Source organism: Paroedura picta, chromosome 8 (assembly GCF_049243985.1).
Source record: "Paroedura picta isolate Pp20150507F chromosome 8, Ppicta_v3.0, whole genome shotgun sequence".
NCBI lineage: Eukaryota > Metazoa > Chordata > Lepidosauria > Squamata > Gekkonidae > Paroedura > Paroedura picta.
The window spans coordinates 64,500,001-64,515,000 of record NC_135376.1 but is presented as its reverse complement, the minus strand read 5'-3'; the positions used below and the strand labels follow the sequence as shown (position 1 = coordinate 64,515,000).

The window sequence follows — 15,000 nt, the reverse complement described above, 5'->3', positions numbered from 1 at the left end:
TATGCTGCAGCAGCAAACACCTTTTCTAGTCAGTCATAATTGAACAGCTGGATATGAAATGCATTATTATTTTTAGGCTCATATCTAAGTTAGACTTGCAATCCCAAAGACTGTCTCCCCAGCCCCAAGCAAAATGCCTTCCTATCTTTTTAACCCCTCCAACTAAATCACAGGATCAGCATCAAGCTATTATTAAGCTATATACTTTACCCTGTTTATCGGGTATTCATAAAGACAGACACTATAGCATCCTTGCAGTACTGTGAACACATGCTTGTTTTCTGTTGTTTTTGTTGTACAAACTTCAAGAAAAAAATTATTCACTTTTGTTTCCTGCAGGAAGTATTACTTAAAAGAGCAGCTGACCTTGTCGAAGCCCTGTATGGTATGCCCCACAACAACCAGGTAGGTCCTCTCCTCACATGTGTATTTGCGCACCTACAGGAAATGTAACAAATGTGTTCTTGCTCCTTGTAAACCTGGCAATAACCTTGAACTTGGTCCACTGCACTGGCGACTAAATAGCATATCAATATCCATTGGAAAACTATTGGAAATGCATTAACTATATTAAAGTACAAAACACACATACACACACAATGAGAGCCAGCATGGTGTAGTGGTTAAAGCGTCAAACTAGGCTATCGGAGACCCATGTTCAAATCCCCACTCTGTTACAGAAGCTCTTGGTTCAGTCACACACTACCAGCCTAACCTACCTCACAGGATTGTTACAAAGATAGAATCATAGAATCATAAAGTTGGAACAGAGCATACAGGCCATCTAGTCTAACCCCCTGCTCAATGCAGGATCAGCCTAAAGCATCCATTATGAGTATCTGTCCCAACTGCTGCCTAAAGACCACCATTGATGGGGAGCTCACTACCACCAATGCCACAAAAGACAGAGGAGACAACAATTGGATCCCCACTGGGGAGAAGAGTAGAATATAAATAAAGTAAACATACAATAAATGTGATGCTAGCAGAAATGTTAGTTAGTATATCTGTATTAATTGCCCTCCTGGTTGATCACTGTTAAGTTTCTGGGCATTTGTCTAATACAGCGCTTTGTTAAATGAAGATCCAGCTTCTCAACCTGCACCACATATTTATTACTTGATTCCAAGTAAGGATATGTGGTAGAAATTAATTCTTTTGCTACTTTGTAGGAAATCATCCTGAAACGAGCAGCTGATATTGCAGAAGCATTATACAGTGTGCCACGCAACCACAATCAGATTCCTACACTTGCCAACACTCCAGCTCACACTGGCATGATGGGGGTAAACTCATTTAGCAGCCAGCTAGCAGTTAATGTTTCAGAAACATCACAAGCTAATGACCAAGGTATGTGAAGGTTTAAGAATTGTCTTTAAAATGGGAGGGAGGAGTTTAATGTTTATCATTTTTGTTCTACCATTTCTATTCTAGGAATCATATTTTCAGCTAGCCAGGGGTGGGCTGACCACATTCCTTAATAGCGTATCTCCACTGAAAAATTGTAATAAAGTTTCAGAAACACGTAATAACTGATTATTGTAAGACTATTAATATGAAATTGAAAGGTCAAGAGTTGAGGCCTGTTGAAGACCCAAATCCACATGTACTTGGGATCTTGTAACATTCCCGGTTAACTAGCCACCCATATACATATTTTGTATGTTGGAGAAGTTAGGACATGAGGAGTGTTGGTAAATTGAAATGACTGTAAAATAATTCCAGATGTACATTCAAAGCTCATGTGTAGGAGGTATATTGTTGGATCACAGCTAAGCTTTTATAGAAAATACAGCTTTCTTTCTGAATAAGAGTTTCATTTGTACTGTTTGAGTTATGAAATTGTATATGAACAACAGCAACAAATATAATTACTGTCACTTGGATACTGTAAAATGAGGCTAATCAATTGTTACATGTAATGGCTACATATACATATAATGGTTACATATATATATATGCATGTATATAATATGATAAAAATGTATTATATGTGTTCATATATATTATATCTTATAACTAAGAAATTGACCTCCAATCCAAGAACATATACACCAGCTGTAATCTAGAGAAAGCTAGCTGTATCTTTACCTTTTTGAAGTTAATAGGACAAATTTCTTGTGATGACTAACATTCCCTGGATCAGGGCCTCTGCACTCCTCTCTTGCTTTTAAGTCCCCTAATTCTTCTTTTACAGAGTATGTGTCCATTAAACTCACATGTGTCAAATTAATCTCATAAAGCCTCTCTGTAAATTGGAGCAGGGTTGGTTTTCATTGAAGCATGTACCCAGTGGGAGCACTTGCTTACCTTTAGTATAAAAATATCAATCAGAAACAATGCTTTAAAGTTAGATAACGGCAGCAAGCAGCCCCCCCCCCCCCCCGTTCCTCTTTTTGCCCACGTTGACATTTGTAGTCCTAGAACCGCGAAAAGTTCATTCTGAGTGTTGGGACCATCCAGCAATCACGCCTGTTGATAATTGCTACTAAAGACAAAATGTGAAGGAAACGGACACAATTGGATCGAAGGGAGCTTTTGTTGGCTGTCTCTGCTAGGAGCAGAAACAACACAGAGTGATCACAGATGATTTAAGTAGGGTTGGCGTGATAAGGTTATCTCAAACTGCAAAGAGATGATAGGGTAGTAGCGGACAGCATAGACCAAAGCTGTGCAATCCATTAAAAGAGTGTCATGTATGATGTGGTTGGGAAACCCTTCGCCCCCTTAAATAATCATTTTCTTGGGATGGGTTTTTCCTCCCCTAACACAGTAGGCTACAGTCGCAACACAAGCAGTGTTTCCCCGCGAGGATACGTTCCAAGCAGTACTCCTCAGCAGTCCAATTACAACACAGTCAGCAATAGCATGAATGGATATGGCAATGCCGGCATGCCCAATCTTGGTGTACCTGGTTCTCCTGGATTTCTTAATGGCTCCTCAGCCAACTCACCTTATGGCAGTAAGTGTCTGTTTATAGAAAAAAATTCCATTACGTAGATTCTTATTTGTTGCCAAATATATATAAATATTTATTTTTTTTGTTGTTTTATTTTTGTGCAATGTGAGCTACTGGATAAAAGGAGGGGTGACTCTGGAGGCTGGACATTAAAAAAGTGAACATGGCAAATAAAATGGTATATGTCATACCATAATCTTGGTTTAAAAGGGGAAAAAAAGAACCAGATTGGACTGCACAATTTGCAACCAAAGTCCAACACAAAAGAGTTTGCCTGTTATCCAGAGCGTGGCAAGCCAAAGCCTTTTGTTTTTGCGTAGATTTTTTTTTTGCTATTATAAGAGGCAAAGCCCCATCGATCCCTTTTTTCCCCCCTTCCATGTTTGCCATAAAAAAAATCCACAATATGAGTCCTGATTATTTTTGCTTTATTGCAGTAGTGCCGTCAAGCCCTACCATGGCAGCCTCTTCGGTCACCCTCCCTTCAAACTGTAGCAGTACACACGGCATTTTCTCATTCTCACCTGCCAATGTCATCTCTGCAGTGAAACAAAAGAGCGCCTTTGCTCCTGTTGTCAGGCCCCAAGCATCTCCTCCACCATCTTGCACCAGTGCAAATGGAAATGGACTTCAAGGTGAGCTGGATCTCTGTATCATTTTTTTGTGTAATTGCAGGCTTTTTTTTTTTTTTTTACAGACAAACACTAGAACCTTAAATTTTGCATCTTTAGAAGAATAGCATTTATCTCTGGCAGATATTAAAAACAGATATTTCCCCCAGATCTCCAAAACCCTTAGTTGTTGGTGTTTTGTTTTTTAGACAGTTTTCATTGCAGGTGTCTTAACACTTAAGTGCCTAGAACAAAACATAGCTGACCATTTTACCATATGCCAATTTGATTTTAAGCCTTGCATTGGAAGAAAAACTAGATGTTTTCCCAGCATTTCCCCTTAAGGATTTGTGCATTAATTTTTAAACTAAACACACAACCCTGAACGTTCCTCACAGATCCTTGTACTTCTTTATACATTTTCTCCATGCATTTTTGATACATACATTTTAATCGGCAGTACTTCAAGATGTGCTGCATTTCCTATTCATGTAATTATCTGAAACTTGAAAATCTTTACAAAATGTTTAAAGCTACCTTCAGCATTGTTATCATTCACCTACAGATCAGAAAGGTGTTGTGTCCTTATTGGAGCTTATCTCAGTTAAATTACCTTTAAATAAAAATCAAGTCAGGATAAATAGCTAATAAAATTGGTTGGAGAATTCACACAGCAACTTTTACACACGGATACCAAGAGGCAAATGTATAAGAGAAAAATGTTTTTAAAAATTGTTAATTCTTTTATTTAAAAGTTAACTTTTCATTAAAAATAAAACAACCCAGAACATTACCATTCATTTTTCAATGCTCCAACCCCAAAACTGTCTCAACCTGAGATTCAACTCCATTTGAAACCAAAAACACACTTTTAAGCATTTCACACCACATAGCCTTGGTAGAATGGAGCACAACTAGTATTGATCTATTTGCACTGCAGAAGCAAGGCATTTTCCAAACATACTAGGGAAGACTAAAGTCATAGCTCAAAAAACATCCAGTCACATTTTAGGTCCTACATATTAGTACAGCAGAATATCATCATGACATGTTATTATATTCACATTCACATAACCCAAAGTTTTCCAAGCTATGGATATGTTTTAGACATTCCAGAACATAAAATATTATTTGTGGGGAGGGAAAAGGACTTGAAGAGATCAATCTAATCCATATCCATTAAAAATGCTATCCCTAAGGGATTTTTATCTCAATTACTTTAAAAATATCCAGGGATGGGAATCTACAACCTGCCCTGACTCACTGTTCTTTTGGCTAGACAATTCTTTCTAGAATTTAGACCAGAGGTTTTCTTCTTCATTGTAAGGGTGGCAGTCTGGCATAAAATGGCAGTTCTGGCATTACCCTTTGGCTCTCCAAGAAACACTGATGCAGTAGTTAATATGCTGCACCTCTACTTATGGGTCATCTAGTCATGGAAGGGAAGGATAGAATCTCAGCCTTTGGGCTAGGGTGTATAATCAGAATGACCTAGTGGTGTCACTCAGTATGAGCAGTTCTGGTGCATCAAGGGAAGGGTCAATCTAGGCCAGGGGTAGTCTAACTGCGGCCCTCCAGATGTCCATGGACTACAATTCCCATGAGCCCCTGTCAGCAAAATGCTGCCATGGGAATTGTAGTCCAAAGGCATACTTCCTCTGAAAAGAGGGAGTTTTGGGGGTTTTGTAACCTTACTCTCCAAAGGAGTCTCAAAGCAGCTTACAATCACCTACCCTTCCTCTCCTCACAACAGACATCCTGTGAGGGAGTGAGACTGAGAGAGCTCTGACTCTTAGAGAACTGGGGCTGGCCCAAGGAAACACGCCTGACTGCATGTGGAGGAGTGGGGAACCGAACCCAGCTGGGATTAGAGGCTGGGATTAGAGGCTCTTGACCACTACACCAAGAAATCCTTCCTTTTATCCCTTTAGCCCTACAAACTTCTATGAATGTTCCTCACCCCTTTAAAAACCATGTGTGTTAGCACCCTTCTCTGCATTTTTGTGGCCATGAATTCCCTAAGTTGATTATAACATGGAGTATGAGATCTTGTTGCCTCATTATCAGGTAGCATTGCCAGTTTATTAAGGCATTAGCAAATGTTAGAAGTACACAGAATATTTAAAAATGAGGTAGCTGTTCTGCTGCAAACTGAACCCTGAATGGGAATCAGGTTGACTATGAGTGACTATGTTGATGGGGAGTCTACTGCTAAATCATTTATCACTGACCTGATTCTAGGTCAGGGTTTCATACACAGCAGAGAAGCTCACTAATTTCCCTCATATTTTGTATACTGAATATTTATCTTACTGACTTTGTATTTGGCAATACACATGTAACACTTTTGTCCTTTTCAGTGAGAGGCTGTGTGTGTGTGCGTGTACTTTCACTGGTTGTATTGAGGACCTGATCTTCTCTTTTACTAATGAAGATGAAAGGGTAACACTCCTAAAGGAGTGTATCAATATTGTTTATTATACATATTTCCCAGTATAGAATCGTAGCATCGTAGAATCATAGAATTGGAAGGGTCCTTCAGGGCCATCTAGTCCAACCCCCTGCATAATGCAGAAATTTATAACTCCCTGCCCACCCACAGTGACCCAAAATGATGCCACCCCCCAAAAAAACAAACAAACAAACAACAGAATCCTTGGCCAATCTGGCCTGGAGGAAATTTCCCTCCTGACTCTAAAGTGGTGATTGGTATCTCCCTGGGTATGCAAGAAAGGGCCACAAGAGCCAAGCATGAAAACAGTCCCTTCTGCCCAGCCATTTGCAATCGGCCTAAACTCACAGAATCAAGTGTGGCTGCTGCTGTGAATAATGGGTCATAGTGTAACTCTCCTTCCCCAATAAACTCAAAGTGAGTGTGAGAGTAAGAGGATTTAACCTTTCCTGAAAAGCCTCTTGCCTCACTGTGTCCTGTTGGTTTCAGCTCTTCTTTCCCTCCCAACCCAACTATCTTCTGGGTTCAGAGTCAGACCAAAAGAAGAAAATATCAGTCACTGGAGTAAAGCACAGCAGAAGCTAAACATCTCTTGCTGACATCCTAGAATGCTATTAAAACACACACACAACCCTAGTGATTGAACATGAGCAGGAGGTTGCCTTGTCTTTCCCCCCTTCCCTGGATTAAGAAAGTAGATTTGAATGTGCTGCTTACATGAAACCTAGATATTGTGAGATCTGAGATCCTGACTCAGGAGTGCTCTATTTTACATGCATAGCTAGATAATCATTCCTTCCTGTTTGGAGTTGCATGGGTGTGTTTTTTCTTGGTGGGTGAAGCTTATCCTCTGGCCATTACTCCTACTGGAGTGCAAAGGCTCTTTCCTTCTATGTCCTTGGTCTCCCTGCCCCAGTCTGTGTCTCTCTGCTTGCCTACACATACAAAGTCAAGCCCCTGCTTTGTTGGCACAGTCCCAGATAATAAAATAGCTTACAAAAATAGCCCTCTTGCTTATCTGAAGCCAGAACATGCTTTCACTAAAATAGTGCAATGATTAGTGAGGAGGAAGAGCTGAGCACAGAAATGCTACCTCAGGACAATCATGTTTGGCGGGAAGATAGAATAACTGTTCGGATTGTCCAGTGTCCCTATTAGGTGCATATTTGTAGGATCCCACTCTACCCTCACTACCCTTTCCACTGGTTGGGAAGCTGAAAGCAGACATCAGGGTGCCAAACTGGTCCCAAGCATTACAGAATATTAACTTATAGTGGCCAGATGAGTTCTATTAAAGAACTGGTCTTTATTCATTATTATCTGAATCCACATCCCTATAGAACAAGGGCAAAATTATAGAAACAGATTGTAATAAAGCCGCTTGTGTGAAACTTTTGCTTCTAGTCGCTTTGATAATTTCACCCTTAATATCTCTCAGGAGTGCAGCTGGAGGAACAAAGCAGCAAACTTTTATGATAGCAAAGCAAGTGCATGATTTGCCTGGATGTGTGAAAGACACGCAGCGAAGTGGGCATTTTGAGAGGAGAAAATAGGATTTCACCTTATGGGCCCCAAATGTATACTGTGTGGGTTCTACCCTCCTTTTATTGTTAGAGCTCATAATGCTGTGGAAATGGGTGAAGGCCCCTAGTGCCATCTCCAAATGTGTTTCTCTCTGGTTCTCTGCAGGATTATTAAAAATATGACCACTTAAATGATGTTAAAAAATACAAGTGTTGTAAATTAAAGAAGAAGGCAAATACTTATAGACATACCTGATCCTTCATCTTGCCAATTAATAAATCAGGATTAAAGAAGAATGCAATGAATCTCTGGCAAGGAGGATTCTATTAATGCTGATTTCTTCTAGGCAGTTTCCAATGCCTGAAGACTCTTTCTGTCATATTAAACTATTCTTCCAAATTACTTGGTATTATACATACCATCATCCAAAAATATAACATTCACAATACAAAACTGGTGACCATTATAAGCGAGGCTAGATCCTTTCTAACAGTTCTTAGGAAGAAAATGTGACCAGGGAATAAGTTTGAGTAGTAGTTGTTTATCTCTGTACTGAATGCTACAGATGGTATACAAGAGAGGTGCCCAGAGCTGGAAAGGACCATAATTCTCTCCTATCTGTATAAATTGATCTTACACACACAACCTCCATTGAGCAGATGATAGCGTTCTAGAAGAGGAGCTAACAAGGTACGAGATAAATGGTTTTGTAAGGAGGAGTTGATGTGCATACATATCAAGCAGCAGCAAAAATTATTTGTTTACTGCAGTTGCAGACTGTTTTTCTCGCTGAGGCTTAAAGCAGATTACACAATATAGAAAAACAATTCCATCATACAACACATAACATGACATACCATAAAGGATGTAGTTGTTGTTAGGTTCCATGAAGTCGTTTCCAACTTGTGATTTTATGAAAAAAGGCCCACCATACCACTCTGTCTGCAGTCATTTCTTTACATTTTCGTATGCCTTAGATTCTATCAATTCACCTTGTTCTTTGACTACCTCTTCTTCTACTTTCTTCAGTCTTACCAAGCATAATACTATTTTTTTTTTCAAATCCATCATTTGCATGCATTGGGTGACCAATGCATGAGAGCAACTAGGTTTAATGTGGTCCAGAACAGATCAATTTAGTCTTCTTGTAGTCCATGGGGTTTTCAGTGATCATCTCCAGGTTCATAATTCAAAGGTATCAATCTTCTTTCTCTCATGCTTCCTGTTTCTCTCACACAAAGGTACAAGACAATGCAGTAATACAAAATGATGCAAACAGTAAAGGAAAAGAGCGTTTTTTTAAACCCCACTTTTCACTACCTAAAGGAGTCCCAGAGTGGCTTACAAACACATTTCCCTTCTTCTCACCACAACAGACACTCTGTGAGGTAGGTGGAGCTGATAGAGCTCTAAGAGAACTGTTCGGTGAGAACAGCTCTATAAAAACTGACTATTCCAAGGTAACCCAGCTGGCTGCAAGTGGAGGAGGGGGGAATCAAACTAGATTAAAGACCACTGCTCTTTAAGTACTATACCATGCTGCAACAGACTGTAATCATATTCCTCTATAAAACTGCCTAAATGGAATGATCTGTTGTGGATCGCATATACAAACTGCTTCACCTTACCTAAGGTTGATGCTCTTTAATGACAAAATTCAAATCTAAAACTGTGAGTAAAACTGTGAGTTGTGTGCATTCATATGCAAACTAGCCCAAGGATTATGTCTTGAGAAAACTTCATCTTTTAAAATGTTAGCACTTTTTGCAGTGGTTAGCAACCTTCACCTTACCATATCTCACTGCTTCTTGGTCTCATCTTAAAACCAAGCTAACAAGCCACTTAAACTCGGATGCTAAATTCCTGATCTAGGGAATCCTGCTGCTTAGGTAGTACCATTCTGGCCCCTACTGTCTCATTCTTCTAAGACACAAATGAGAAAATGGCAAGGTAATCATCCGTTGCCTCTTTTGCTGGGAATTCTGCTTTCTCGTCAGCGGCAGTGACCAGTATTCCAAAGACACAGGAAATAAAATCAAGAGCAGATTTGGGATTATAGGCTGCCAAGGTTTTTGTTACTGTTTCCTTCAAAATGACAGAAATAATGAGCACAGTGTAGCATGTATACATATATAGCCTAGCATAACAGCTTTTGTTGCACAAAACTTCGATCTCTAGTCCCACATTCCTACCGATAACAAGTATGCAGATGCAAATTATGGATCAGGGAATCTGTGATAGAAGTGCCAGTTGGAAAACACTATTAACTAGCTCTTAACTTCATATTAGAGTTATGCATTGTAGTTACTTGGCTGGTACAATATGTAGCTCAGGGTAGTCACCTGCAATGGATGTAGCCTTATCTCTCCCACGCTCCTCTCCCTGAAAAAGCAATGGCAGATGTTGTGTCCATTCTCTTTTTACTCAGGAAGCTGAGAACAGGGATAATTTTCTCTGAATCTAGAACAGGGGTAGTCAAACTGTGGCCCTCCAGATGTCCATGGACTACAATTCCCATGAGCTCCTGGCAGCTGGGAATTATAGTCCATGGACATCTGGAGGGCCACAGTTTGACTACCCCTTATCTAGAATCTCAAGTGGTGGAGGAGATGGCCATGATCACCGATACGGCAGGCTGCATGTCTCTCAGTCTTCATTCCATAAGGCAGAAGACAAAGAGCCTGACATGACATGTGGCTGATGTCCATACTCCCCCTCCCTTCTCTCAACATGAAATGTAAAGAGAGAAAGATATTGGGATGGGAACTTTGAAAACATTTCCCCCCTTCATACGTTAGTCAACAAAGTTTTTTTTGGGGGGGTGGGGGGTGGGGGGCTATTTTGACAGTCTCCAGAAGCCTCACATTAAAATGGTAGCTGAACTACATGGATCTTCTGCAAACCACTAAACTTAAGAATCCCTTAGGAGAGATCCATTTGGAGGACAGAATGCAATCCACACAGGGCAGGCTCTAAAAATCTACCAAGATTATGACGAGTATGCAGGATCAAACTAGAGAATCACAAAGAAAAAACCACCCAAATTTGCAAGTGACATGAAATTAGCAGTACTTATAGATGCACTAGGGCATCGGCAAAAATATCCTCCCCCGCTTTAGTGGGACAAGATTTAAAACACTCTGCAGATCTTCTGGCAGAGAATTCCTTCCCATACAAATCACTACCCTGTGCAAAGTGGACTTTTCGGCCAACTTTACACAGGCACGCACATACACACAGACACATTGCCAATAATGGAAGTGTCAGTGGCTTCCACTGACCATTCTGTACACTCAACATGTTTCCCCATATTATGAGAACATGAGACTCCTTCTCATTTTTCACAGTGGCCAAAAACACAACAGAGAATCCCTTACTATTGAAAAGGGCTTCACATAAAACCTGATCCACGACGATTTAAATGGAAGGCACTTGCTGGATGCTACCGGACTACTACAATAGGGCAATTGTGTAATTTTTTGGAAAAAAACGTTGGACATCACTCCCAACATATCACAAGTGACATTTTGCCCTGATTTAGAAAAGTGTCAATTTTTAATTGTAGCTGCAGAATAAATACTTTTGGGGAGAAAAAAAGAAAAGAATGGTGCGTAAGGCAGACATGGAATCCAAAGTCTTAAAATCTGCAGAAAGTTGTGTACATGTAATGAGCCCCTTTCTAGGATGGCCCTCTTGCCTTTACATTTTCCTTTAACTATTTAAGCAACAACCCCCCCCCCCCACACACACACACACATACACAGTGTTGTGCTATTGGTTGCATTGTAAAGTCTGAAACAAAATTCCGTCCACACCAAGAAATTTCTCTACCAAGTACATCAATAGTATGTCTTTGATCACCTTCAGAGCCAATATTCTTTAGACATATTCTCAGATTGCTTGCATATTTGAGAGTAGCTATGAAGGCTTTGGGATTATTCACATTATATGTACTAGGGCCAAAAGGGTCAGCTGAGGGACACATAGTTCCCAGAGAGCTTCTCCACCTCAGCTGCTAGTCACACATAGGATGTCTGGCAGTCAGATCACTGCTAACTGTTGCATGTAGAGCAGACTGCCTTTTCTGGGCCTTAACCAAAGGTGATTTCTGATAAAGGCTAGAAAGATGGTCTCTTTTAATGTTACCTTCATGGCACAGAAGCCCATATCAAAAGTAACATCAAAAACCCTGGACCACCTGAGAGGAAACCGTGTGCTCCTCATGATAGCATTGCCTCAGTTTCCAGGAGATTGTGGGTTAGTATGGACAAGGCCTTGCACATCTATAAGATTTTTGTAGAAATAAGGGAATTGTATGGACATGCGTATAAATCAGATGAGCAGGTCTATGGCTGAGTGATGATGATCATCTGGAAGCATTGATGCCCATGAGAAGATATTTTGGTCATTCTGCTTTTATCACATCCAGTTCTGTTGATCTGTTTTCATATTTATACCTCTTCTTCCTACCTAGAGCTCAGGTTGGCTTATATTTGAGTTCTCTCATTTTATCCTCACAGCTATCTTTCCCGGTGATATAGGCTAAATCAGTGGTTGTGAACTGGTGGGATGCAGAGTTTTAATAACAATTATTCACTCTCATCCAATCCCAGTAACACAACTCATTTTTTAAAAATGGATTATACTTGTGTTTTATAGTTACCATAACAAGAACATTTATACTGAGCAGTATTATTATAATTTTCAACTACTAATGGAACTTTTTTTTTTTGCGTTGTAAAGCTATGGCAATAGAATTTACTCCAAATAATACTACCACAATTTTTCAGATCCTTAAAGCTTAACTGTAAATGATAACTATCCTAAGAGAATGTCTATAAACATATAAATGCCCTTGGGGAAAAGTGGACTTTTTGTTCCCATCATGGTGGGACCCCCAGGTTCTTTGATGTGAAGGGTTGAGAGCCCATTTATCTGGATTATGTCAAAGCAATCCTGGGAGCCAAGTATTTGAACCTGGGTCTCCCCAGTCAAAGCCCAGTGCTGTCCACCACCATGCTTGCCAACCACTCCTAGTTCATTCAGATGAAGAGTGATAAGCTCACCCTTGATGGCATTGGTAATAGTGTCTTTGAGTTTATGCCCTGTCTGCAAGATTGTATCTTTTGGTGCAAGCCTTAACATTTGTATTCTTTCAGGACAAGATTGCATGTAAGAAACATGATTTATTGTTTTGAGGAAGGGGGCTTCAAATATACAGGATCACCTAACAAAAACTGACCTACAATATCTAAACTGCATGTTACAGACTGTTTTAATAATGGACAACTGAAAGCATATTTCCCCTGTGCATTAACTCTTTACCTGCGCTATAAGAAGGTGAAAATTGGCTGATGTTACATTGACTGCTGTTGGCACTAAATTAGCAGAATAGTTGCTACCAAATGGTAATAGCATTATTAGTATTTATTGTTGTCAATTAATGGCAGAGAGCTTGCTGCTAGAGCAGATAGCCAAGGCCCTGCTCCATCCCCTGCCAATGAGTTGTGATTGCCATAAGGGAGCACTTTCTGGCCGAAAACTGTGAGCAGCACATCACTGTACCCCACCATTTAGTGCCGCTTCTCCCAGCCCTGATGGCAGCATTGTGCAGGAGCTAACTATACTGGAACTGTGCCACATTGGGGAAATTCACAGCTGGCAGGATCTGGCTGTAATCCAAGCAATGGCACGTAGGGGTCGGAACGCAAGAGCGTCTGGCGGTTATGCTCCATCTGTAAACCTGTGACTAATCTTCCCATGTAAACAAAGGCATGTTCCAAACTTCCACGCTCATGATTTGCCTAACCCCGTCAGTTACGTCTAGGGCTAAGGAGCATTCCTCATAGAAACAGTCTAAACAAGAAAGTTACTTTCATGGGCAAAGTTTTGTTTTGGCTCCCCACTCCCTCTTTTCTTAACCCATACTTTTCATGTGCTATATTTCACACACAGCCCAATTAATAAGCACCCAGCAAGGTGTAAGCTGTTTGAAAAGCTATATGTGATCAACTTTGGACTGCACGTGCTAGGGATGACTTGTGCATGGTATTCTCCCCTCTGAACCAAGGGCCCATTAATACCACAGTAGCGTTCATGAAACCATCCCCCTCAGGGCAGACATCTGCTTCCCCATCTGTTGTATGGGAAAGGAAATCAATGAGTATTATTACTGATACTGATTCTCTGGATCAGGATATAAGTCTCTAATCTGAGGCCAACGGGAAGCAGACTAGCACAGGCAAACAGTGAACTTAGGGCATAGCTTTATGTGACACATTTGATGTATGTCATGCTATGTTACAGCATGAGCTGCCACCAGGCCCCACAGGTGCCACAAGTGGGAGATCGCTGTGCTCTGGTTAGAGTGGCCTACCTGCCCTTATTTCCAGTCTCCCTCCTACCATGCAGCTGGCCAGCTGTTTGATTAAGTAAAGGCAAATCTATCACAGGCACAGTTGGGGCAGATCGTACTCTGTCAGATGCACAAGAATGCCATTTTCTCATACTTTGAGACTCCACTGTGTTTTAAAATAATATGATCTGTCGAGAAAAAGAATTTCCTCCTCTCAGAAGCTCAAGAAATACTTCCAGTGATGGCTGAACTGCTTTCCATTGACTTAGAGGAGAACTGCCACAGCTCAGGTCTTCTGTGTTAATGTCTTTAGGCACGTGAATAATCAAGTCAAGAGGCTGTGTTACATAAGAAACATGTATATGACAGCAAGCTTTCAGAAAAACCACGACAGCAAATCTGAGATAAATTGATATTTTTTGGAATTAATGAACTGGGAAATTGAAGTTTGCACCACTACATCAGAAATGTATTAATGTTTCTTGTACGTAAATTAACGAGAAACATCATCAGGACAAAATTTAAACACCAAAGGGTTCTTTGCCAGGAAGCTAACTAGAACATAATGACAAAATTTAGCTTCTCCCTCTTTTACAAGTCCAGCTTTATCTCCTTTGGTAGCAATTGTGCCTCAACAGCTTTCGATGTCTTGTGCAAGATAAGTGGGGGCAGAGCTGTACGCAGTATCCATCTTGCTTTAAAAATGCAGAGGAAATTGCATTCAGTAGCCCATTCTGCAGAATGGCACACAAAAAGCCCAGTGGCTTGCTCACCACTATTTTGCGCAACGATTGTGCAAGGCCATTTCCTTCACTTTTGCTTCTTCAAATAAGGACACTTCCCAGTGCCATTGGGTCCCAGGCAGTCCGAACAGATGACACAGCCTTATCCTGAATCAAAGCATTGGTCTATTGTAATCACTACTGTCTGCTTTAACTGGCAGTAGCTGTTCCATGTTTCAGGCAGAGATCTTTTACATCACCTGCTTACTTCCTGATATTTCAATTAGAGATACCAGGGATTGAACCTGGCACCTTCTGCATTCAAAGCCAATGATCTACCATTGAGCTGTGGCCCTTCTCCTATTATACTTAGCTTT

General features: G+C 40.5%; 1 protein-coding gene across 8 annotated transcripts in view; it reads left to right on the top strand.

The window, feature by feature from the left end:
• The window catches only part of EBF3 (EBF transcription factor 3), a 202,091-nt gene that overhangs the window by 182,995 nt on the left and 4,096 nt on the right, over nucleotides 1–15,000 (top strand). For 4 of the 8 annotated variants that reach the window (XM_077350124.1, XM_077350126.1, XM_077350123.1 and 1 more), the window contains 4 exons: nucleotides 340–405; nucleotides 1,173–1,350; nucleotides 2,774–2,962; nucleotides 3,397–3,594. In XM_077350124.1, the coding sequence (XP_077206239.1) occupies nucleotides 340–405; nucleotides 1,173–1,350; nucleotides 2,774–2,962; nucleotides 3,397–3,594 (631 nt within the window). The remainder of the gene's footprint in view (nucleotides 1–339; nucleotides 406–1,172; nucleotides 1,351–2,773; nucleotides 2,963–3,396; nucleotides 3,595–15,000) is intronic. The other 4 variants (XM_077350129.1, XM_077350128.1, XM_077350130.1 and 1 more) reach the window with 2 other exon arrangements.